Here is a 27,923-nt window from a genome sequence, read left to right as displayed (position 1 = left end):
CTACTGAGCTAGAAGTTGGGGGTTCGAATCCCGGTAGGTGTATATATGATGAATATGCATGTTTGTTTCCGAGTCATGGATGTTTATATGTATTTAGTTTAAGTATGTATATCGTATTAAATATATCGTTGTCTCGTACCCATAGTACAGGCTATGCCTAGTTTGGGGCAACATAATTTGTGTAAAAGTGGGTGAATATTAATTATTATTATTATTAACAGACACCGTTTCAGGAGGTATAAAAAATATTGTGAATATTTTATTTAAAATATGAAATAATTTAGCACGTAGCTAGTTGACCCTATATCTATAAAATACTGTAGTAAGGGAGCCTTTAAGATGACACTATGACACTCATTTTAAAAATAATGGCCTAACAGTTGTGTGACTGCCGTCTCACGCACACACGCACAAATTTATTTATAACGAACTTGGTGACATAACACACATGATGGCTGCTATTCTTGTACTCATTACAATCTAATTATATTGGAAACACCGCGTGAATTCTTATAAAATACTTCGCGAGAATTGTCACATCTCGGATTTTAAAACGTATTCTGAATAATTTGAATTTATCCATTAAATTTAAAGGTGCAGTATTGAGGCAAAATTTACAAATATTCTTCTTTTGAATATATAATATAAATCCAGTGTCCTAATGTTCGTTTCCAGTGAACTCCTAAACTAATGTACGGACTTCTAATGGGGATTACAGTCAGGGGAGTCAGATACGATAGTTTTTATTTCGATTTGGGATACATAATTATTTTTATCTCCAATATTTGTTTGGTATGTACATATTTTCTATGAGAGAATTTATTACCGCACAGATTGACAGATATGCTATGAAACAATTTCATTATAACAGAAGGATGGACTAAATAATTCTTGATGTTATAAAAAATTATTGACAAATTCATAAAAAAAAAATAGTTATTTATTATTTACAGAACAAAGACTGTCGGGTCAGCTAGTTGAAATATAAATATTTGCTTTCGTATAGCTATTAAGAAAGCTATTTAAAGGCCGGCAACGCTCCTGTTATTCCTTTGGTCCTGTTATCACTTAACTCCTTTGTCCGCCTTTTCCATAGAAAAAGAGCAGTAGGTAATGCATAAATTTTATTTGTTAGCAAAATAAATATTGAGCTGGTTTTGTACTTTGAACAGCGCAATGGTTCAATTATGAAACTGTGTCACTAATACAGTTTATTTGTTGGTTAAAAAGTAACGACATGGGCAAGACGGTCACCTGATTCGGAAACAAATGGTGCTCTGAGAGAATAGAAGCGGCTTAAGAAATTCATTTATTGCGCTCTTTTTAATAAAATATACAATATTTTACTGTTATTATTATTCCTATTAAATAATCATAAAATCGTCCCAGGCTGTCCGATCACTTAGATATTCAGCTGTGGAGTAGTAGGATTTACGATAGAGCCATTTTTTAACAAATTTTTAAATTTACTTATAGATAATGCCAGAACAGTGGCTGGGAATTTATTATAAAAATGTATACATTTACATAATATATATGTAAAGCCTACTAGAATTAATTACAAGCAATCCCTTATTTCCAGTGTTATAAAAATGAAAATCACCATTAAGACCAATAAGGTGACGATTTTTGTGAACGTATATTACATTTTCATAGATGTACTGACAATGAACAGTCATAGTCACCCACCCACACACACACACATACACACACACACACCCAGACACACACACACACACATATACAGAGTGCACTTTTTGACCTTTCGTATTGTATCTTTCATATTGTTAACCTAAGAATGTAAATTGGTTGCCTACAGGACAGGCTATGCCTAGTGTAGGGACCAAATTTAATGTAATATTATGTGATAAAGTGTCTGTATATAATAAATAAATAAATAATATTTATTTCTTTAAATTTTTCTTTGAGTGCCTGTCTATAACCAAGCTGATATACTCCCTTTTGCAGAGCATACAGGTGTTTGCTTATATAATATAAATATCCGGACGACCGAGCCTTGCCTGGATTTTTAAGAATGTACAAAACTTGAACAAAAAAAAAACTAATAGGACATCTGGATTCGAACCGGGGTCTTCTGCTTTCCGGATCACCCAATGTCCCATCTGAGCTATAATAGTCTTGTATATAGTGGCGAAATTTACCTTTGTATTCTAATGTTATTGTAGCTGTTTCTCATTCAAACATGGATAACACCATTTTTTTTTAAATTGAAACCTAGCTAGATCGATTTATCACCCCCGAAATCCCCTGCATACTTCATTTTATGAAAATCGTTGGAGCCGTTTCCGAGATTCAGATTATATATATACAAGAATTGCTCGTTTAAAGATATAAGATAATATAATATATAAATTTAGGGGTTTGAGCAGGTGCTCAAACCCCAATATTTGCAAATTAGGAAATTGACTTGAGATGTCGCTCTTTCAAATGTTAACAATATGTTTTTTTTTAAATAAACTATGTAATCCGCATCGTTGATAAATTTTTCTTACAAATTTAATTTGCGTAATTAATTCCAGAAGTGAGGGTTATCACTTTAATATAAATAACAAACTGTTTAGTTAAGTCACTTTACTAACATAATATACTTTTCATAATTTGCGGCTACTCACTTACTGTTTATTAGCAATAAAGTGCTCTATTTAGTACGAACCAGCAGTAGTTTTATTAATTTTCTAAATAGACGCTCTTGAACTAATATAATATATTTATAAACTTTTCATCATACTATATACTTGTATTTGGAGAGGAGCGAAACAACATCTGGAAATTGAACTAAGATCTCATAAATACATGACATTGTAGGGATTTTGGCTGACGCTCGTTTCCGCATAACTAACGTTACAGACTTGTGAATTCTATGAGGGTAATACCTTTAATGATATAATTTCAACAAATGGATGTTTTGTTTTATGAGTACTCAATAATAAATAGTAATTAGTTGTAAGTCAAAATTCTTTGATCTTCGCTAATCGTTTCGAGTTCTAATCATTCATTTGACAGCTACTAACGGCCGTTACCAATATTCATCTCTTACTTGAAATAAAAATCGTAACTATCGTTGACTTTTCTGTCCCAACAAACTTATCGACGGTAACTCACCTTATCCGTACACGCTGTCTGTCAATGGGAGGACGTATAGCTTACCAACGATAGAAGTTTGTATGGAAATTGCAATTCACTTGTCGGGACAAGATATCGGGATATAAGGCGATAAGAATGACTTATCGGGTATATTGGGACAGCTACAGATTACTGACAGCTAATTACTGACAGTAGAAGGTAGTAATTTATCTCTATCTGTAGATAGTAAATATACTATTCCCAATAGTGAACGGCCTTAAATGACTTGTCCGTAAGTGGATTTCTCTATTTTTATTTTTAAACATTGTAATTTAAAGATTTTTAGATTAAGGCCTTCCAATCTACCTTAATTTGATGATTAAAATAATTTTAAGCACCTGTGTTTTCACAAAAAAAAAAAAAAGTCAATATCACTTATATAATTATGTATAAACCTCTCATTTTTATGATTATTTTTGTATCGATTCGAAGAATTTATCGTAAAAATAACGTTTATTGGTGTTTTTTATCAATTATATTTTTTTTAATAAATAAACATCCTTTTCGTCAGTATTTGTACATGCAGTATAACTAAAAGTACTCTGTGGTACAGTTATAGATTTTTAAATATTTCATTTCAAAAGCTTTATCTTTCAAGTGTCAGTCAAAAATATCAAATTGGGGGTCTCTCTCACAACAGCTAGAAGATTCACAAAACACTCTGCTGTCTACGGATTTTGCAATACAAACATTTTGGCGTTGACATGTTGACACAAGGCCATTATTAAGGCTATAGAACTAGGTAAAAAACAAAAAACATAAAAAATTAAATTAATCCAGTTTATTGGCTCTTTCAATGTTCCGATTGAATCAGTTTTTGTGAATATTATCGCTATTATTTTATTTGTGTTATAAAAACCTTAATTATTTTCACACATAAGTCCTGGAATGGATATTCAAGGGTTGGCGAAGCTATTGCTCAGATATACAGTAACGTATGTTGATACTGCAGTTCGACTAAGGCTATTTTACAAGAGATGTATCTCTTTTTTACAAAATGTCGCTCAACATCAGTGATTTTTCATACATTCCGGTTACCGGCTGATAACATCGGTTACATATGAAAGCTTACATAAATAATTATATATATATACATGCTAAAGTATAGCACTGGTTTCCCGACAACGGGGCGTGAAAAGACACTTAAAAAATTACGCAAACTTTATTATTATATGCAGACATGACGCTTAATTTTGTCTAAATCAATGAACTAAAAACCAACCTAAAGTGACACAACTATTTGAGACTTTATTCCATAAACAAATCTTAATTCTCGTATCAACTCCAAAACTCTAATCTAGTATAAATTATAATCATGAGTTTTTTTTTATGGAATAGCAGGACAAACGAGCTTACGGGTCACCTGTTGTTAAGTGATCACCGCCGCCCACATTCTCCTGCAACTCCAGAGGAATCACAAGAGCGTTGCCGGCCTTTAAGGAAGGTGTACACGCTTTTTTTGAAGGTACCCATGTCGTATCGTCCCGGAAACACCGCACAAGGAAGCTCATTCCAGCTTTGTAGTACGAGGAAGAAAGCTCCTTGAAAACCGCACTGTGGAGGACCGCCACACATCCAGATGGTGGGGATGATATCCTAACTTGTGGCGTGTCGTGCGAAGGTAGAATCAATTCAACTTATAATACATACTTGTATTCAGTATCAGAAAAGAGCAAACAACCAAATATTTCAATACTTGAATATCTCGATGACTTCGTACAAAATCAATAGCTGTCTCAACAATGCACAACTCGCCTTGATTGTCAATGTATTGTTATTTGTTCATCAGGTCGGGGATTGACAATAACAATACAATCAGTTGTTATATCCGTTGGTTGATCTGAATTGATTTTGAAAATGTCTTTCTAGAAATAAGTTGAAATTATCAATAATTAGACTAAGTATCAATACCAAAACGTAAAAAATATTTCCTGTATTCAACATATCTCTAACTAATCAAACAGAATTCAAGGTGGCATATAAAAATTAAATAATTTATTACAGTCATGAGATTGACGAACAGTGAAAGTAATTCGGTACTTAAGAAGTAATATTTGAAGCAACAATAATTAAAGTTTCGGACTTTATGATAACTGATATGATATAACATAACTAGGCCATCTTTAGCAATGGGAGGTTCCTTTGCACACGATGCCGGCTAGATTATGGGTAACGGCGCCTGTTTCTATCATGAAGCAGTAATCTGTAAGCATTACTGTGTTAAAGGGCGCCGTAGCTAGGGAAATAACTGGGCAAATGAGACTTAACATCTTGTCTCAAGGTGACGAGTGCAGTTGTAGTGCCGCTCAGAATTTTTGGTGTTTTTCAATAATCCTGAGCGGTACTGCATTGTTATCGGCAGAGCGTATCAATTACCATCAGCTAAACGTCCTGCTCGTCTCGTCCCTTATTTTCATAAAAAAGCCCACATGACGTCATCAACAAAGACGTATATTTTTACTTATAACATTTTTAAATCGTCGCAAAGATGTCTAAAATTATCCCGAAACACATTTGGTGTAACGCGACAATCTTAATTCATAGTATTATAGTACGCACCACATAATATCAACATCAGACCACATCCCGTGACAGTTCATGTCGTCTGCCAAAACATTTAAAATCGCTTACGCAATTTTTTTTATTACTGCGACAAGCACGTTATTTTCATCTATAATTTCAAACACAAATATTTTTCACTACACAATTATTATGCAACAAACTTAGCTGTCGTCATTAAAACTAAATACTTCCAGAATTCAAAATGGAAGCAATAATAAAACTTTTAATATGAGAGCAATATAATTCTAACTCAAAAATCTACATTTAATCCATGTCACGTTGATATCATGCTAAAAGTTAATTTATTTTTTCTTTTTTGTACTTTTTTAAAGAGTAGGACAAACGAGCATACCGGTGAATAATCGCACAATATATGAATTCGAAAATCGAAAACACATTGACACGTGGCGGGCGAAGACCAAAGGGCCTCCGTTGCTTGTGAGAGTCAACGGTTTAACCTATTGAGCCCCCCGCCCACCTGAAAATCTGTGTTTTTCTGTTGTTTAGTGTTCAACAATATTTAGACATTGCTTATATTTTAAACACGAGTCGAAGCTTGTCTCAGGTGTGCCTAACGGATAGTCATATTCATATGGAAGATTTAGATTATATGATGACAGATAGATGACAGTTGATAAAAATTGCGTTCCGTTCCTTTAATTGTTCCTGTACACTTCAGTTTATGGTGTGCTTAACGTCGTTTTAGTTAAACACAAGCTTAAAACTGATTTGTAATAGAAATAGATAAACTCCATTTTAGACGTTATTATTGGGTCACTGATGTTGTTACAGTTAAGTCACTGTCTTACACAACAAGTGTCTAAGACATGTTTAAATTATCTTTTTGTAATAACACCGTATGTCTTTAACACCTTCCCAGCATGTTATTCACGACTAATGACTACAATAGTAACTTCGAATCAATCACATTGATAAAATTTCTTAAATTAAATTATTCATACTGCGTTATTAGGCGCATAATAGCGAGTTTCATATCTATGTAATAATTAATGTCACAAGAATCCCTTTGCATTACACTGGGTTTACTGTTACCCAACACACAAACACACATTTGAATTTGATGAATACATAAAATTATTATATATAAAATAATAGCGAGTTTAATATCTATTAAAGGTTGAAGTCGTGATATGATAAATGTCACAAGAATCCCTTTGCGTTACATTGTGTTAACTGTTAAACCAACACAACAGTTCCACAAGACTACTCGAGACTTTCACCATTACCTAGACCAAAGATAAAATTGTGTAATAAAGATCAAATCATATCTTTATTTCTTTCAGTTAGTCTGATTTCATTCATATTCGAATCAACAAAAGCAGAAGTGTTTACTTGAACATTAACGTTGTGCATTTTTGAATATTTTGGAATGGTTTGGGAATAATTTCGCATATGTTTATTCAGTTTTCATTTATTGCGTGTTGTTGTGTAGGATAACACAAAAATGACAATTTATATTACATAAAAAAAAAAAACACTTCAAAACTATTACCATTTCTTTTACATTAATCAGTTTATCACTCAGACTTTCATCCATGTTAAACTGTATAAATATTTCACGGCTGAGATTCGATCACTCGGCTTCGCAGTGTTTCGGCTTCGCCATCACGATGATTGACTTTGCCACTGCTCCAATGACCGTATGATCCTTAAGTTGAAATAGCCGAACTATTCTCTTCTTTCTTTCTTAGAACTTTCGTCTTACGACTTCTCGATCAGTCCACGTGTCCTGCCGCGAGTTTAGTATTTTATACCCTTCCCAAGAAAAGTGCTCAACGCCGAGAAGTTTACACTTCAAAAATCAGCACCACAGAAGATTAGAATAGAATCTGAGATTCGAAGGTGACAGCTCTATTTCAGAAAGCTTAGAGAGGCAATATATATTTATTTTACCGTTACCCACGTGACCAACAGAATAAATTTAATTTGTATAAATCCATTTCGCTCGTTAACTGGTATGAACAGAAGAGCAGCTTTTGTATATTTCTTAATGGTTATCCCAAAGTCATTTTACTGACCGTAAAATTAATGTGTTTACCGTTTCGACGGTATCGTTAAACATTAGTAACAATAAAATACCTTTACGTCTCATTAATCCAGATTACACAGGCAGGATTCATATTGGTTAAGCCTTAATATGAACTACAAATTTTTAATTACTAATTAGTTATTAATGTATCACATTATGTGAATGTTTGTCCGGGATGGACTCCTTAACTAAAAACAGATTTTAATGGGGATTATTTCATGGAGTGCAGTTTGGTCCAACTTGAGAGAAAGGTTAGTTTTTATTTCGATTTGGGACCCATAATTATTCTTATTTTCAATATTTGTTTTGTATGGACATATTTTCTATGAGAGAATTTAGTGACGCACGGTTAGACAATTCCGCTGTGAAACAATTTCATTATAACAACAGGGAGCATTTTTTTCGAAATAATTCTTGATGTTATGAAATATTATTTACAAATTCATAAAAAAATAGTATTTTATATAAAGAACAACGTCTGTCGAGTCAGCTAGTATATAATATATAAATATTACTTGAACTTATGTAGGTTTCTATATAAGTAATGTTCAGCTGAAGGAACTGTGACGCGCCCATATAAATCACGGTGTCTAAACAAATGTTCATGCTCGCATACCTCGAGTACACTATTAAAGAGCACATTAATAATGAGTTTGGAAACAAACATATAAATTTTAAATAATGCATTCGTGTCTAATATTCATTAACTGTTTCAATGCTTGATTTGAACTGTTCACTATTCAGCTTATGTTTAAAAACCTTAACCTTGATTAAATAGGTACCATTTAAAGTATTAATAATCGGTGGTTATATATTATATTGATTAAAATCAATAAAAAATAGATATCAGCTGCTGATAAATTTGCCCCCTTGTTAGTTGCATATTGCCCCACTAACAGTTCATTCAAATAAACTTACGTTAACAGTTAATTTTACACATAAAAAAGTCACGAATCATCATTTAGATCAATAAAAAGAATCTAGAAAGTTCGAACTATTTTCAACTCGTCATTGGGGTATCATTGATAAATTATTCAGAACGCATTGCCAACAAACGCATACTATGAGGCAGTAAATGAACAATTATCATGAATAATCGAAGAAATTGATCATAAATACTTCATGTTTCTAAGATTTCGGTTAACATTAACATCTTATTGCAAAATATCGAAATAATGCTTAAATTTGAATTATTAACCACACTTATATTAACTCACTTTGATACTCTCCGATTGATCACCCAGATTTATCGGTGGACGAATAGGTTCAACTCCACTACAGCACGCACAACTCATTTTCACTCAAATCACAAACTATTCACAAATATTCAAACAACGAACATTGCGTAACCGTCACAAAGGCGCGGTATATTCTGACCACGATAATCTGAGCCTATAAATGTGTGGTGATAATTTAATAGGGATTTTCCAGTGTCACTTTCGCTAGAGTGCTGTTGGAACTGGCAGAGTTGCGGGCAGGGTAACTATTGGTACAATGAGTTAAAAATATCGCTCGAAGATGCGCACTGCCAAGAGAAGCGTCAAGTCGGGGACATCTTGAACTTTGATGCGTGGCTATACGGCTTTTGAAACTGAGAATATTTGTGGTCAGATCATGTCCATTATCACGATCAATTCCATTAAAATAAAAAGATAAACAGATTGTATTACTTGATTTGTGGGCTAAGTCAAGTCCAGAGGAATGTATTTGAAGATAATGTAATTTCACTAGTTAATAGTATTTTGATGCATGCGTTCCCTTACTGATATGATATGATTATTAAAGAAAAATATTTTAACGATAGTTTTAACTACACAAGTAAAGACGATTCCCGCCTTGAATCTTGAGTTTTTATAAGATAGTTTTGCTGTACCCTTAGATTAAGGATTGGTCAGTTGCACTCCAACTAGATAGCGCAGGCGTAGTAGCAAAGTGCGGCAACTAATACTACGCCCAAGTGGGCGTACACGAGCCAGTCTCGAACAATGTATGACGTTGACGTGCCACATGTTCTGTTAAAGTTTGCTAATAATTGAAACCAAAATGCCAGGTTGCGTAGTAAATCTTTGTAAAAATAATACTACAAGAAATAGGAAAGACATTGGGATCACGTATCATCAGTAAGTATTTTGTATTTTTTTAAAAATGCTATTTTTACTTAGGTAGTGCGGTTTCTAGCTGGAGCGCAGCGGAGACCAATCCTTAATCTTAGGCTGTACCTATATAATATTATATTTGGTCAAATATCGCAAGATATTAGGACCTGAGGAAGCTTGAGAAGAAAGGACTTGGAAGACGGGGGAACGATTACAGAATGAGGTGGAAGACAGTCGTTACAGTTAACAATAAAACTTATAATTTATAGGAATTTAAACACTCAAAGATCTTTTTGGAGACTAGTATCGTGTAGTTAACTATCATATTGCAAGGACCAATTGGTCCAAAATTGGAGAATTTTTAGCTATTCATAATTCAATTAATTATTTTTATAGAAGCCTGATCCATCTCCACATAAAACACTTTTCAATTTACAGTGACGTAAATGAAAAATAACTGTGGAATTTGTTCACAACAATATCGGGGTCTGAGTAATTAAATTAGACTTAGGAGCTTATGAAATTTTGAAGTACCCAAATGTGAAGAAGAACTGACTGAGTGTGAATCCACTAAGAACACGGAAATTACTTTTAAAGTATGGAAATATCTTACAATTATTTTAAGTCACGGGAGTGTTCCGAAAAGCTATTTCACCTGATTCCTGCCACCGAATTCCACCTTCACACGACACGCCACAAATTAGGATATCATCCCCACCATCTGGATTTGTGGCGGTCCGCCACAGTGCGTTTTTCAAGGAGCTTTCTTCCACGTACTACAAAGCTGTGGAATGAGCTTCCTTGTGCAGTGTTACCGGGACTATATGACATGGGTACCTTCAAAAAAAGCGCGTCCACATTCCTTAAGGGCCGGCAATTCCCCTGTGATTCCTCTGATGTTGCAAGAGAATGTGGGCGGCGGTGATCACTTACCACCAGGTGACGACAAATCTTAGCGAAATTTATAATTAGTGTATTAGTAAAACTTCGCTGAATTAATACTTTGTTCAAATCCAAAGATAAGACAAAGGAAATTTACCTTTTTCAGTATACCTTGGCCGCTACTTGGCTTTTAAAAGGCAATAGCAACGGTTCGAAAACACTAATATTGTGATTGCTAAATAGGTCGGTTCCTGATAAAATTGCTGATTCATTGCTCATCTTAATGATCAGCACGTGACGTTTTGCACGATGCTTATGCTGCACTTAGTGCTCGACCGACGGTCAGCGCTAACGTCGGTCCAACGTAGCTATAACTATGAAAATATATGAGGCGCTTTCAGCAGCGCTGTCGAATTGCTACGCGTATAGCTGCGTCGCGCTGACGAGAATAGTCGGTCGAGATTATCGGTCCGCTGAAGCGCTATGCCGATATATTAGAGCGTTCAGTTCAGACGCTGACCGAGCGACCGACTGTGAGCGCGTATGTAACATCGTCAACAAAAATCGTAAAGAAAAACTCATGTGCTGGCATGTTCAAATATATTGCTTTCCTACAATTAGACGCTCTATAATAATTGGGTAAACATGATATTATCTTCTCCGTCTTTTATTCCGTAATCATTTGCGTAAGTAGTACGCACATATAAAAGAGGTTTAAAATGTATTCATTTTCTTCGCAATTATACACGCGCAATCAAGATTGCTCTCAGCTGAGCACTAAACGCAAAATGGTCAGCGAGTGTTGTACGCACTACGCTAGACCGACGTCAGCGCTGACAGTCGGGCGAGCACTAAATGCAGCATAAGCATCGTGCAAAACGTCACGTGCTGATCATTAAGATGAGCAATGAATCAGCAATTTAATCAGGAACTGACCTATTTAGCAATCACAATATTACTTATCGGTTATGAACCCCACATTTTAAGTCTGCTGTGAATTGTTACCCAACAGAATAATCATTTATCTTAATCCTTGATATCACAATCAGTGGCATTTAATGGTGGAACGCCGTCGCTAATATTAAATTTGTTTATATTATTTTTAATGTTTTTAACAACACTGAGCTAAACGACGGAAATTTACAACAGCAAATAATGAAAAAAAATATGAATTAAAGGTCGCCATGAGACAACAATTTTATAAATATGCAGCAATTATATTATATTATTAATAAGAGGCAGATATATTAATTATGCGTGAAAACCATGACTCAATAATTTAGCTATTCGAACCCTATTTCTTTAGTTTGCGCCGCCCTGGGCCAAAAAAGCCTTGCGTGACAAATAAGAAACAGAGCAATATTTTACTGCTAATAGAAAATGATAACGATTAATATCGTATTTGTGCAAACGGCTTTTACATTACCTCTTTAAAATTGCATATTTTGTAAATATTAAAATGGATATAGAATGTTATCTCTATACATATATATATATATATATATATATATATATATATATATATATATATATATATATATAATAGAACAAAATGGTGTACAGGCTATAATATAGGCAATATTTTATCTCGGTATTTCCACGGAAACGAGAAAAACGCGGGTGAAACCGCGGGGCACAGCTAGTGTCTATATATATAGACATATGTCATTGGACTTTTCTGTAGACTTATATATAAGACACACAATCCACCATACATTATTTTGTTATAACTCAAAGGGTTTAGACAGCGTTTTCGTTGAAAGCTTCTAGACGGCTTATTTTTTCCGACATCTCCAACAAATTTCCTTAATATGTACAAAAGCTTAACAAAGTGATATACTAAAACCTTTCTCTAGAAGCACTCTATCCAATGGTTAAAACAGCGTCAAGATAGGTGCAGTGGTTTTTGAGATTATCGCGAACAGACAGACAGACGAGGCGGAGGACTTGTTTTATAATATGTAGTGATAGTTAGATGCTTTGCACCGGTGTCTTGTGGCAGGTTATAGCAAAGTGAGTTGCAGCATGAAAAACAACTTCGATAAACAAAATTTCCAATCAAATATTAACTCTTTTTAAAAATTTGCAGCCGCTAAAATACGGAGACTTAACTTTAAAACGTGTTTAAGTGCCACAACTATCTTAACATACATACCTAATTCAATATACGATTGAGTAATGAAACTTAAATTCTATAAAGAGTTTTTGACAAGAATCTAAAAACTCTCCAATTAAGGTAGTATAGCTGATAAAATTTACTTGAGTTCAGTGTAAAATGGGAATGTCCACTGTTGCCATCAAACTCTGCCCATGGAAGACATTTAATAGGCAATAATCATGCATAACATAACATAGTCATGGCTCACTTTAGGATAGTACTCACAGGTTCGAGCAGGCTTTGTTCATGAAGGGTTACGAGTGGTTTCTCCGGCTTGGGTCTGGTGCTGAGGTAGAACGCGGAGGCTGCTGCCACACCTGTGAGCGCCAGGGCTCCGGCTGATCCTCCTACCATCCATAGGTATTGGTCAATTTCGCTTACTGAAAAAAAAAAGTTTTTATAGACATTTTAAGTGGAACAAAAACCTGTCGTAGCGATCCTTCAGAGTGTAGTTATCATGGAACTATTAACATACAAGTTTATTCGTTTAGAAAAGGTTAGCTTTAAAAGAATCGTTTCCACCTGAAAAGCCCCCAAGGCTCCCGTGATTCTTCTGGTTTTGCAAGCGAGTATCAGTTGGTGATCAAACATAAGTTTATTTATTCGCCTTTAAATAATTTTTGCAACTATTATCATTATTATTATATAAATGCTCTACCAGATTGGATTGTAGTTAATCATTTACAGCCATTTTTAATAACGTATCTCTTACGGATTATTATTAGTTACGGATACATTGCTGTCACCGTTTTATGACAAGATCTTATCTATCCATAGCTATGTCCAATATTGGTATAGTCCAATACTTTATGTCGATAGGTTATAGAAATGTGAGTAGGCGTAAAAGGGTAGATTTGTCTACCTCTGGTAAGTTAAACTGAGGATAGATAGGTTATTGAAAACGGCCGTAAGAAAACTGACGAGCAAGTCATTATTTAATCGCGTCAAAAAAGAACCAACGCAGAAACTGGATCAAATTTACAGATACACATACAAACAGTTTGTTATTTTGTGATAACTCTCACTTCTTAGCTAGCTTATTTTTTGGTCATTATTTACAAAAATAGCCATTAACAGCCAAGCCTTGTCCCATCTATGGGATTTCTTAAAATTTTTTGAACTAGGCGTTATTTTGCAGAAATCCATAATTATCCAAATGTTTTGAGTTTTCTTGAATGTTCATTTCGCCAATATTTGTCTTTAAACAATTCGGCACGTGTTTTGCCTCTACACGAGGCATCCTCAGGAGATGTTGACTCGCCAAACTCTGGCAAGAGACTTGCAAATATTTGCGGGATTAACACTCAAGAAATCTCATTTGGACGATAGATTTAGGTAAATCAATAAAAGGGCGGTTTACCCTGTTGACTCAATATCTGTGCAATAAAACATAATTTAGTTTCTCAACTTAGTCAGATCTCTATATTAATAAAAATACAACTAGTTTTTAATCTGTAAATTTTAATACCTAGACGCTAAACCATGGGTTTATTTATTTACTTAAAAAATTACGATCGCAGACAAGTAACACTAATTAAAGATACATATAAATTAAATTAATATAGAATAATGTATTCTCAAAGAATTCTAAAATAAAGTGTGTGTGTACTTATGTAGGCACGCAAGAAGTAATACTTCTTTGGCCTAACAAAGTAAACAAAAAAAACATTAAAATGATTTATTCCTCGTGCTATTCTACGTTTTTAGAAATAACAGTTTTGTAAAAATCTTACAGAGATGGATTTGACAATTAATTATTAAATAATCAATACGGCTGTATGGGCTTGAACCCTTTGCCTGTCCTAGAAATTCGTAATAAAACACTCCATCTATCATCGAACAAATCGCAATTAGGATTGGTAAAGAGTAATGCATTTAATATGGAGAGTTGACAGGTCGTTGTGGGGATCAGACGCATAAATATGCCTGTGTTAAATTTTATACGCTATAGTGAGCAGATAGAGACCTGATCTAGAGTCCATCTTGTTTCTGGGGGGTTGTAACAAGAAGGAGAGAGAGAGAGAGACAACCAAGAAGTAAAGTGGTCCGAGCAAAAAAAGTGTAGTTATAAGTAGAAAAGTCGTCAATTTGTAATATTATTCAGAACAGTCAATAGAGCTAATGTAAACACAAAAGTATCAGTCAAAAAAGCTCCAAAAATTTGTTAACAGTAACCTACTAAACTGATCATTTAAGTTGTAAAAGTATTATCAACATTTATTTGTTATTTGGTTACTTAGCTGAGAAAGAATAAAATCGATTCATTAGCCTAAAATTTGCAGATGGCAGCTAGCTTTAAATGACTCCAAATGTTTAAATAATACCTAATTACTTACCCTCTGAACTTTATAAATAAAAACTTGATAAAGTTTACCAACCTTAATAAGTACAAAACGGCTGCAAACTTAAGTAAAAATTTCCTCGTCCAAATATCTGCCGGAACAGTTCTGATAGATGGTCTTACGTAAAAAACCCGGATGAATAATATCTTGGCATATTGTGGAGCCAATCATAATGATATTGTGCACGAGGAAATACAAACAACTTTCATACGATCGGTCGCCTAGTTCCTGGACAAGAATCGCTACGTTAATGTACATGCACTATGCTACTTTAGAAAGTGTTCATGGAGTAGTGCATACGACTGCAGCGCAATGGCGCGTTCATTTCACCAGATTCTCACGCGCTTTTCACTGACATACTTAAGGAGAAATATTGCCGGCTCGTCGGCGGAAAACTTGGGACATTATTAGCTTTATGTCGTTCTCATAGAAGGAGACACGCCTTAAATACTACTTATTTATCACTACTAAAATATAAATGTGAATGTATGTTTTTTTGTTACGTTTTTACGCCGCAGCTACGGAACCGATTTTGATGAAATTTGGTACAGCGATAGACTAGAGCTTGGGAAAAGACATAGGCTACATTTTATCCCAGAACATTCCATGGTTCCCGCGGGATTTGTAAAGAACTGAAATTCACGTCGATGAGCTGTAACTATACCAATAGTAGGTTTAGTTTGCCATAGCAATCTTCCTCGAAATAAGATTCATATAATAATATGTTACGAACGGGAGCGAAAACGGGAACTGGAATAGGACATGAGATAATCGTCAATTCCAAACATGCTTATTATTTTAGGAACCCTTTATCTACACGGACGAAGTCGCGGGAATCAGTTTGTATAAATATATAGTTAGGACAGGGACGTCTTTTTCTGTCGCCAAACATTAACGGCCTTACAAATAAACTTGGTATAAAGTTATAACTGATGATAAACAAATAAAATGCAAAATGTTTACAATATCGTTGACAACACAGCAACACTGTCAATACAATGATAATTCTGAAGTTTTCCGAATGACAAGCTGCCTTGCAAATAAACGCGGGAAACGTTATACTTCCGAACAAACAATTCGTAAGCAAAATGTCTATTTGTAAACATTTTACATATTCTTGGTTTATTCTTACTTATAACATTATGCCAATTTTATTTGTAAGGCCGTAAATGAAAAGAAAAGCGCCGTAGATAGTGACATTACTGGACTAATTGGACAACATCTAAAGTCTGAAAGTGCCAAACGCAATGGCGATACCTGTCAGAATTTAGGTAGTTGTTGTCAGGTCATCTTGATGGTCTCGTAATTTCTTGAGGTTCTCGTAACTTTAAAAAATTTTTACATAGAAACCGAAAATCTTTAAAATACTAATAATTTCGATATCGTAGATTGCAAAATAAATTTCAAATATTAAATGAGTCTGTATGGCTTGAAAGTAAACTATAACTTTTAACTCAACCATTGGTAGCATTTGGTTGTAAATAATAATACAACGAGTCAATCAAAAAACATGACTCCGAGATTAGGGCCAGGGTTATGAATCGCGAAAGTCAATGTCGAAACTGGTAGATGATTAGAAGGGCCCAAATTATAAGTAAAGGTCGCACGGACTGTCCTCGCTAAAGTAGTTCTAAATAGCAGGAGGTACTGGTTATTTCAAAAGCTGCTCTAATTTCCCTTCATTGTTTATTCAAAGAGCATAACTAACCGGACGGCCCTTGAAGGGCCCATTGATTGAATCGAGTCGTGACCTTTTTTTTAGTGTGATCTGCATGATGAATTCTAATTAGATATCGCGATAAATAACCTCTATTACTATGGGATTACAAATGCTTCACGAAGTGCATTTTATTTACGCAAAGAATGAATGGATAATTTAAATTAATTTCTTCTCTAGATTCACTATTTACTATAACTATGTTTTTAGCTAGGTTTTCAAATTACGTGTAATATGCCATATAATATGAAAACTTTGGCCTTTTTCCTAGTAATTTTTATTTTATTTTATTGCCTTCAGCTACCTCCTCAGATTTGTTTAATTTGCACAAATACACTGATACTCACAACCACTGCACTGGTTCCACCAAATAGTCTTTTCCTTCACATCTTCTTCAGTCTTCTGTTTGTCAGTCTTCTTAAATTTCTTCTGTAGCTTCTTGCACTTCTCCTTAACACTAAACTCAGTCTTTTTAGCCTCTGACGTATTCACTTTGTCCTTCTTAATACTAAAGCCAAGTTTACCGCTTCCCATTTTGGCGTTAGTTAATCACATCACCATTTTGTGCGAAAAATTAACGAAATCCTACAATTGATATTGTAAATGATTATGGATTGCTATTAATGAACGCAACGCAAAGATTGTCGTAAAGATATTCGCTATGGTTAATAGTTTGTTGCGAAGTGACATGCAATCAATATCACTAAAAGATTTTATAGTTTTTTTTTCGAGAAGGGCTTTGGCCTTGCGAGGGTCAATAACACTGCAAACTGATAATGTATAAATATAATCTAGCTCTTGTTTTATCGTGTTATCATTTATTTCGGTTTTTTATTAGTAGCCGTTGCTTGCGATATTGTGCCCACTTCCCTAAGACTCACTTAAATTAAACAATGTTCGTATTTCAAAGAAGGCAAGAGATAGGAGATCTCTATTTGCCATATTCTTCCCTTTCAAACAAACATACAATCACCCCTTGCTTGCCTGCCTTCCTCAACTAGCATCAAATCTTTCATACCAGTTCTCTTACTTACTTGACTCCTCTTCTCTCTCTCTTCTTTTCCATACTCTGTCTTACAAGAACTTCACATATATTCACTTTGCCCTTTATAAGTTCATCCCCGATCTAATAGTGGAGAAGATCTATCTATATCTAAGTGTTTCCTCAGCCAATATTTTCAATAACATAATCTTTTTTTTGTACAGTAGAAATTCTTTCATCAATAATTTCAACATGAAGAAAGAACCTCAACTCCTAAGTTAACATTTAGATAGAATTGTTATTCAGAAATAATTTTTTCCAAAGAAAAAGTGGTGCAGATCGCCCCATTTGTATTATAAATGGAATCACTGAAATAATCTAAAAACGAAACGATAGTATATGGCGTATCTTAAACTATATTTATCTACACCCATGCTTTAAATCCTCTATTAAAGATTCTGAAACAGTAAGCTTATTACCAACATTAAAACACCCAATTTCGTAATAACCATTACATCATCCAAACGAGTGTTGTAATGTTGTACTGAATTTCATAACAACACTCCTTGGTTTTTTTTTCGATCCCTTCATGCGCAAAGAGTATCAACAAACAGCCACATTCTTATTGCTCGATGCGTGGTATCTGTATGAATTTCAAAAAAAGAACATTTTCGTTTACGCGCGTTCCACACTAATAGAACCTGGCGCGCCGTAAAAAAAAAGTAGGTTATTCGAAACCCCGCCATTTTTCTTGAAAAAATGAGCGATTGAAGTTTTGACAGCACACCGCCGGATATTTTAAACGCTGCAAAAGAACATAATATTCAAGTGAATTTTAATAATTGCACAATAGAAAATGTAAATTACTACTAAAATAAATAATTAAGTATTTCATTTACACTTAGTTTATTTGTATAAAATCAGTAATGTATGATATTAAGTTACTACTAGGACTGGCTGTTTTGATGTTAGCAGTAAGCTAACTGTTTCAGAATCTTTTAAATGATTCATATTCTGTGTGTAGATAAAGTCTTGTATGCAACTGTTGATAATTAGGTATTAAAACACTCATGTGATACTATTACCACACTCGGCTTCGCCTCGTGAGATAAATCCACATTCGTGTTTTAATACCCCTTATTACACAACAGTTGCATAAATAACTAATAACGGCATATTAAGTGTTTGTTTTGATAGGAAGCCAAACTAAAAAGTAGAAAAAATAATTAAGAAGTTTAAAATAGGAATTGTGTGATTGACAAAAAAACTGGTACTTCTGAAATATTTTTACCTGTGTGACATTCGCAGATAATCTATTAGCTCTTACTGAAATAAAGAAGGTTTGATGGGCGCGGGCTCTTACACCAATATATCTAAATTTGTTGCCAATTATTATGGTGTTGACTAAAACACTTGAAGCGTATGTTAGTGGAACACGTAGCGCACTGTTGACACAGTAAACCTGGAATAGCGCGAATGACGTGTCGTTGGTATCGAGATACATATAGAACGAACAACAGTTACGACCACGTGTTATAATATCCGGCCACTACCACCAATGGCTGGACATGTCATAACTTGAAATCAAACTGGAACTAATAGTCATAATATTTTCACAACTACATCCTAAATATGCATATGCCATTTAGACCAACTACTGAAACCGAACTTCGAGCACCGAATGAATAGTAAATTCATAGGTAATGTAAAATGTTTGAGTTGTTAATACTAAACCTATCAATATGGGACTGTGCACTATACGATACAGAATTTTTGTGGTTGCTTTATAAATATTGAGCAGCGAGTTGTGTACGGGTGTAGAAAGAAGGTACTAATATACCAATGACTCGGCGTGCATTTTATATTATATTATTATTATTATTATTATACCCTTTTTATTTTTAAAAAAAAATAAAAAGGGTATAAAAGTAGATTATTATGTTTGCACACGATAGTCTACAAAAGGAAATGATCAAACAAAATAAAAACCATATAGAAATCATAAGGTTATAAGCTATTACGTAAATATAACATATACCTTCCTTTATCCCGCATTATTTTCAAAACACAACTCCCAAAGGAAAAGTCATGTATCAAACTTGAACCTAACTTTTAAAGACCTATCCAACGATACCTCATTAGGTAAGTTTCCAATATTTTTTCATCCCCACTTTTTAGGGGAGGTTACCACCTTAGGGGGGAAGCAACGTCCAACGCATCGGTCAGCACAAAACATATTAAAAATTTACGTAGGTACTAAAAAAAATATGAAAGTAATCTGTAAAAAAATTCAAACTTGCTAAAGTATCAAATTCATTAGTTTATTCCCGCAATTTACCTTAAGTACGTGTATGTGGATTCGATACATCTCTTTTGCGAATGCATTCTTAATCACGATTGGTATCCACAGCCTGTTGGCTTTAAAACCAAACTCACTAATTCCTTTAAGTATTGCTGTGCTCTTAAATAATTTGTAGCTATCCACATCAAGCAATAAATAATATAATTGGATATATAGTCTACAATATGTCGAAGCTGATAAATGAATCTCCACATTATGCTTTGAATCATTCGTAGCGGGAAATTTTCCACAATCAGAGTTCCGGGTGAATGCTTTATAGGAACATTGACAGACCAACAGAATGAGGGCCATATAATTTGTAGTTTCCGCTATCCGTCGCTCACGCTGTAACGGTAAGTTCTGACATTTTCCGTTTGGCTCGGGCAATATTTAAATTAAATGATTCGAGAGCTGAGATTTAAAACTTGTTATTATTGTCTTGTCACGGCGCTTGGGACACTATCGGTTGTATTTATTGTGACACAAATGAACCGAACAATAAAGTTAACACCTCATTTGGACACCTGTTGGAACTGAGTGGCCCAGTACCCAATATCTTAAGTTTCTTTCAACATCTTTTTATATAAATAAATCCAGTGTCCTGATGTTTGTTTCCAGTGAACTCCTAAACTAATAACATATTTTAAGGTGAAGGGTAAGCAGAAAACACGCAAACAAGGTGTTTCTAGACAAGTTTTGTGATGAAAATATAGCATTTGGAGCAATGAACATTACTTAATCCTGTTACCACTCTCATAAAAGTTATTCTTATAGCTTGTACTTTTTTGTGTAGGTGAATTTATTCAAATTAGTAATGAATAACGAGGATTGTAAGCATAAAAACTGTTAGCACCTGTTAAAATGTTACGTTTACCACGTAAGAATTTTAAAATATTGGCTTTGTTACATAGATGGCGGGCCTGCAGCCGTGAGCTCATATCGCTCAAGGTCGCTGGCATTTAGTGTCGCCTTATTACTTGCGTGCAGTTTAGTACAACTTGAGAGATAAGTAGTTTTTATTTCGATTTGGAACCCATAATTATTTTTATTGTCAATATTTCTTTTATATGGACATATTTTATTCTATGAGAGAACTAATTTTAGTGAAATATTAAAGCAACGGTGTGCGCTTAAGATCGCACGACAGATTTTAAATCTTCATCAAGGCGAGGTTGAATTTACCTTAGTTGCCTCGAGCCGAATTAACCCGAACGATCGTTACATGACAGATCAGACTTATTCAATACTCACAAATCTTTCGCCCGACTGTCTGGTGAATTGTGTTCGAAAAATATAAACGTTACATCTTTTATTTACATACTTATTATAAACTTAATATGACAGCAATTGAATTAAATAAGACTATTATAATATCGTGTCAGTATATCACGAATTCATATTGAATGAGTTGATATTTTTATAGATAAAAAAAAATATAGCTATCTGTATTGATCCAAAATGTACAATTGTGATGATACCGACTTCAAAGAACAGACAAAGTAAATATCATTAGATAAATTATATCTATATAGAGCCTCTTGCTACTAGACAACCGATGAAAACAGGCCAGGTTTATTACTTTAGTGTGCGTGACAAGCTACGTCTTAAATTCGCGATTTGTATGTCGCTTTGTGTTAGTGTGCGTGCATTGCTCAAAATAGAGGCTAACAGTTAACCTCAATTTTATTTTGACGATTTCATAGCTGTAACAGTCTATCTAGATGTATAATAAATGATCTAAGGTAACAATTGATTTAAAAAAAAATCTCAAATCTGTGTAATTTAGATAAGTATGTAACGGTACTTGATTCGTGCTCGTAACTGGGAATTTAACGTAAGAATTAAAACATACAAATGCTATATTTGACAATATCCAAACCGATATCATAATCAGGGTCGATGATCTCTCGTGTTTTGAAAAACTAGTGGCTCGCGCCGATATTTGAGCAGCCTTACGACAACACTACAGTTAGGGCGTTGAGTTTCTCCAACCGTTTTAATTACCTCACGGGCATCAATCGCGAACAACCGTTAAAGGAAAGTGATATTTGCTTTATTAATACCGCTTAAAATAATGAGCCCGAATTCCCCCGTAACTGTTACATCGCACAGTAACAATATATTACTTACTACCTGTTAGATACCAAATGGTTATACGACCACATCGTTGCTTTAAATTAATTTTTTAACAAGAAAATATATAGATAGAATTGTATAATATTAAAAAATAACTCTAACCCACTGCGTCTATCGGTCTGAATGTGTTAAACTTGAATACTATGAAACAAATTATCTTGCGCTAATAAATGCACTAATTTATTGAGAGCGTATATTTGTATAACTTTTGATTACTTAAAATCAAAGTATACACGAAGTTATAAGTACTTCTTTGGTATAGAAAAAGAAACAAAGTTCTTAATATTTTACAAATTAATAACAATTTGACGAATTGCTTGTCTAGAAGACAGACAAACAAATCCTCGCGTTTTATCGCTACAATATGGCCGCAGAATAAAAAGTTACAACTATTTACTTCTTACCTCTAACTTGTTACCTCTGTTGCAGGTACCTTTGACCTCTTGCTTATCAAATTTATATACCTACTGACTTTTGAACTTCTACCCGTTTCAAGGAGTGGGAATACCAAATTACAGTGCGCGCGCATTGTGAGCAAATAATTCACGTTAAATACGACGTTCAGTCACGACAGATCTGTTGCAACAGTTTTCATAACAAGAACACAAATGAATTCGTACTTCGTACTTCAAACAGAATGTTGAAATATTGAGAAAAAAAATTAAACATGGCACTCATTGACGTATAATAAACAACTAGAATCACAATCACACTCAAAAATTGCCTGAAGCAAAACTTTGCCTACGCGTGTATTAGGCAGAGTGTTCGTTTAGTTGAGTTACGACCGCGCTTTGAATACAACGCCACGCAATGACAAAGTAATCAGTGAAAAACTGTCCATATAATAACTTAACAAATAAAAGTGAGGCGTATACATTAGTGCCAAATAAGGTGATAATTTGGATGAATGCTTTAACGTTATCTGTATAAGTTAATGTTTAACTATATACAACGACGCTCGAACATTTTTTGACGGCCTCTTAACAGGCGATTGGGAGTCAATTTTTTTTGTCAACAAAACGGTCATACTTTTACAGTGCACGTACACAGTCTGTCGACGTCTTCTCAATATTGCTTAGTATCGATATGAAAGCATCAACGGGATGAAAAAGTCAACGCGTTTAAAGTGAACAATGCTAGAAATAAGTGTTTGCAAAACCGAAAGTACTTACATACGTGCGAACTGTCAACAAACGATAATGAAGTATCGCACGCTACTTTCGTTACAAACATTACGTATCGGGTGTTCTTCGCCGTAACCGTGATATCGACTCTGCATACGAAATTGAACACCTACTGGTCATGAGTCACGAGTCGACCGTACAAACAATTCTGTAAGAATCAATCATTAATAGTGTTGCGCAACGAATACGTGCGACACGATAAAATAAAAATTCATCGATCGATAAGACGTAACTGAACTACATGCGACTGTTTTCTCAACAGTAAAACTATAATCAAATATTTTTATCAGAAACAGGATTTCAAAATCACCCATTGAATCAATTATCTACCTTATCCATGGCTGAAAGCTCAGATATTTACATCGCTATAAATAAAAATATTTACTATCGATTATAAATTTTGCAGACAGTTAAAAACGCAGATAACAAAACTTGTAATTCATGAAAATAATACAAAGAAATATAAATATAATTTGAATTGTTTATGATTTTAAACTCTATCTAAATGAAATGAAATTATTTTGCTTTGGAATAGGATATGTCCAGATCTTAAATATAAATGTGTGTCCACTATCCAGCTTACATGAAAAACATTCAAAAACTTAACACTGAATCTACATAAACATAAACTACATAAACATATAATAAATTATTCCATCTGTAGGTATGTTGAATTTGAAACAACAAACCAACAGAAAAGCTTATTTATGTTAAAAGTTTCGCGAAAACAACTATAATTGAACTGGGTAAGAAGTGCAAGTCCATATAAACACGAACATAATGTATGTTATTGTATCACAAACTATATGAGATAATTACAGTTATTTACGATCGATATGTCGAATATTAAGTTTATAAGACTTCCGACAACTCGAGTGAATTATTAATTGTGGTTCGAGCTGGTATTGTATGGAAAGCTTTTTAAATTGTAATGACATTTTAACCTTTATATATGCCGCCACACAATAACAAACAATCGAGGTATCGATTATTATAAATGTGAATGTAAGTTTGTTTGACTTGTATAACTTTGAGTTTCTGAACCGATTTTGATGAATTTTGGTACAGCGATAGACTAGAGCTTAGGAAAGGAATTATGCTACATTTTATCCCGGAAAAATCCACGGTTCCCGCGGGAATATAGAAAAATTAAACTGCACGTCGTTGAGCTATAACTATACCAATAGCAGGTTTAGTTAGAAAGAATATCAATATAATATTATGTTGGGAACGGGAGCGAAAACGGGAACCGGAACTGGAATAGGACATGAGAAAATCTCCAATTCCAAACTTGCAATTTTTAAAAACCCTTTACCTTCTCGGGCGAAGTCGCGGGCACCAGCTAGTAAAATATATTCTGTACTAAGACTAAGGGAAATATAAAAAAAATAACACTCATTGGCTGATGACTGACAATATATTCTAGATAATTTAATTAAAGTACGTTAATAATTGTTCACATTAATTAATTTCCTAATAATTGTGATAGTCTAAATATCAGTACTAGCAACAAATATAAAGTTAGTGCTTAGTTCTAGGCAATATGGAAGGAAGTATGTTAAACATAAGGCTAGGGCATCGGTGGACAACCTCAAAAATAAGGAAAAGGACAAATGTGAGTGAAGTATTTGAGAAAATAAGAAAACTCAAGTGGAATTTGACTGGACATATAATGAGATCGGACAAAGGATGTATCAGAGTGGCCCTAGAAATGGGAAACGATAAAGAGAACGTCAAATTAAAAGATGGGAGGATGATTTACCAACAGGATAGAGAAGGTTAGCTCGTGATAGAGATAAGTGGAAGAAAGGGGGGGAGGCCTATGTCGAAAGACAACCTGACCATAAAAGTGGTTGCTGCACATTAATATAATTTTACTTTTTAATAGATTTAAGAAAAACATGTTAATAAGTAGTACAGAAGTTAAAATGCATGATAAGTGAATAAAGGCTTTTATTATAATACTAGCCAAGTACAGTCTAGGATGAAATAATTGTTCTCGCAGCAATGATCGCAAACATTCGAAATTTAAAAGAATTTTTTAATAGTACGAACTCAAGGCTAAGGGCGGCTTAAACGGACATCATATCAAAAAGGTTATTGTTATCGTTTAAGGCATCCTACACCGGAGCCTCTTATACCGGTCGGTGTGCTTAATGTCAAGAATTTATATGCTCTTAAGATTGACGTGCGATACACACTCACTTATTTAGCCCGTAAACAAAGAAACATGTGAACATAACAAGTACTGTTTCATGTTTATTTTACGCATGGCTGCTAATAAAATAATTATGTTTTGTATTCATTTTTTTGTCCATTTGTTGGTGGATGATAGGTGCATTATAATAGGTGGCGTCTTATCTTGAGGACTTAACAATATCGCTGCAAAAGAAAAGGAGGATAAACAGATGAATTTATTTCGTTGAGTCTTCTTTATCTTATATCTTTAAACGAGCAATGCTTGTATATATATATACAGTAAACAGGTAGTTTCGGGGGCGAGAAATCGATCTAGTTAGGTTTCAATTTTAAAAAATTTAGTTTTATCCGTGTTTTAATGAGAAACTGCTACAATAACATTAGAATACAAAGGTAATAATAGCTCAGATTGGACATTGGGTGATCCGGAAAGCAGAATCCCGGTTAAAATCGAGATGGACTATTAGTTTTTGTTTTGATCAAGTTTTGTACTTTCTTAAAAATCCTTGGATTCTGCACTGAACTGAAGCCATTTACATTTATTTCCATGTTTCATTCGAATGTTTTTTTGAATTGACATTCTTTGTTTACATATTTTAAGTTGGATGGTTTTATGCAACAAAAGCGTACTTAAACTATGCTCAGACTTTAATTACGTAAAACTTAGCTGAGTGTAAGCTTACAGTGGCAGTGGTAGGCTACCAGTGGGATGCTCCTTTGCACAGGATGCCGGCTAGATTATGGGTACCACAACGGCGCCTATTTCTGCCGTGAAGCAGTAATGTGTTAACATTTCTGTGTTTCGGTCTGAAGGGCGCCGTAGCTAGTGAAATTACTGAGCAAATGAGACTCAACATCTCTGTCTCAAGGCGACGAGCGCAATTCTAGAGCCAATCAGAATATTTTGGGGTTTTTCAAGAATCACAAGAATCTAATGGGCAAGGCGTATCAATTACCATCAGCTGAACGTCTTTATCGTCTCTTTATCGTTTACTTCGTTTTAATAGTCATTTGAGAGCTAAAATAAGCTGCTATGCTGTGTTATATAACACTCAGCTTAGTTTTACGTGAGTAAAGTCTGAGCAAATTCTAAGTACGCTCTATAAATCTCAGCTTAAGTAAGCGCCTGCAACTAAATAAATAAAATAAGGGCTGCTTTTTCATCATGAATAATATTGTAATCTTAATATATACTTATAAATTACGTGACACGTTGTGTGTCCGCGATGGACTCCTAAACAAATGAACGGATTTTAATGGGGATTACTTCATGGAGTGCAGTTTAGTCCAACGTGCGAGATAGGATTTAAGGAGTTTTATTTCGATTTGGGATCCATAATTATTTTTATTTTCAATATTTGTTTGGTATGTACATATTTTCTATGAGAGAATTTACTGACGCACGGTTTGACCGTTCTACTGCGAAACAATTTCATTTTAACAACAGGGAGCATTTTTTACGAAATCATTCTTTAAGTTTTGAAATATTTTTGGCAAATTCCTATAAAACAGTACTTTTTTTATTATCTACAGAACACTGTCCGTCGGGTCAGCTAGTAGAATAGAAATAGAACTTTGATATGCACCTTGTTAGAATCCTTTATACAATATAATGTATCTTACTTCACATTCCACCCGAAGTCCCAGGATCATGAAACAGTTTTTTTTCACAAGTGTATTCATATAACTTTCAAAATATACGAATACCTTATATTATTCGTTAAAATTGTATTCAGATTAATGATGTTCTTGTCAGTAGATGTTATAAATTTGATTATTATCTATTACTAGCTGACCTAGCAAACGTTGTATTGCCGATATTAAAATCGCGATACAAAAGTAACTGTTAATCGTACATAGGTGAAAATTTGAGCTTGTATTCATTTTTTAATGCTAACTCATAATCAAACAAATTTAAAAAAAAACTTTGGTGTGGACCACCCTTAACATTCTTTGGGTGACTTTAGTATCACTGTTAATATTGAGGAGTCTCTATTCGTTGAACTATAGCTTGCTTTCTCTAAACGCAGTATATGAAAAATAATTGTTGTGGAAAAAAATAATGGCAAACATAAAAATTGTCACGTGCAATATCGATCAACCTTACGGATTATTGAAACTACCGTAGGT

At 34.0% G+C, this 27,923-nt stretch overlaps 1 protein-coding gene across 3 annotated transcripts in view; it reads right to left on the bottom strand.

Annotated features, from left to right (window-relative positions):
• Positions 1–27,923, bottom strand: part of LOC126965944 (long-chain-fatty-acid--CoA ligase 5) — a 100,360-nt gene that overhangs the window by 25,653 nt on the left and 46,784 nt on the right. The window contains exons 2-3 of one of the 3 annotated variants that reach the window (XM_050809758.1): positions 17,299–17,536; positions 13,118–13,272 (exon numbers count right to left, since the gene is read on the bottom strand). In XM_050809758.1, coding sequence (XP_050665715.1) covers positions 13,118–13,272; positions 17,299–17,485 — 342 coding nt within the window. In that variant the 5' untranslated portion in view covers positions 17,486–17,536. Of the gene's footprint in view, positions 1–8,973; positions 9,220–13,117; positions 13,273–17,298; positions 17,537–27,923 lie in introns of those variants that run through there. The other 2 variants (XM_050809759.1, XM_050809760.1) reach the window with 2 other exon arrangements.

This window comes from Leptidea sinapis, chromosome 9, assembly GCF_905404315.1.
Source record: "Leptidea sinapis chromosome 9, ilLepSina1.1, whole genome shotgun sequence".
Taxonomy (NCBI): domain Eukaryota; kingdom Metazoa; phylum Arthropoda; class Insecta; order Lepidoptera; family Pieridae; genus Leptidea; species Leptidea sinapis.
Note: the sequence above shows the minus strand (reverse complement) of the source record. Positions and strands in the feature narration are given on the sequence as shown.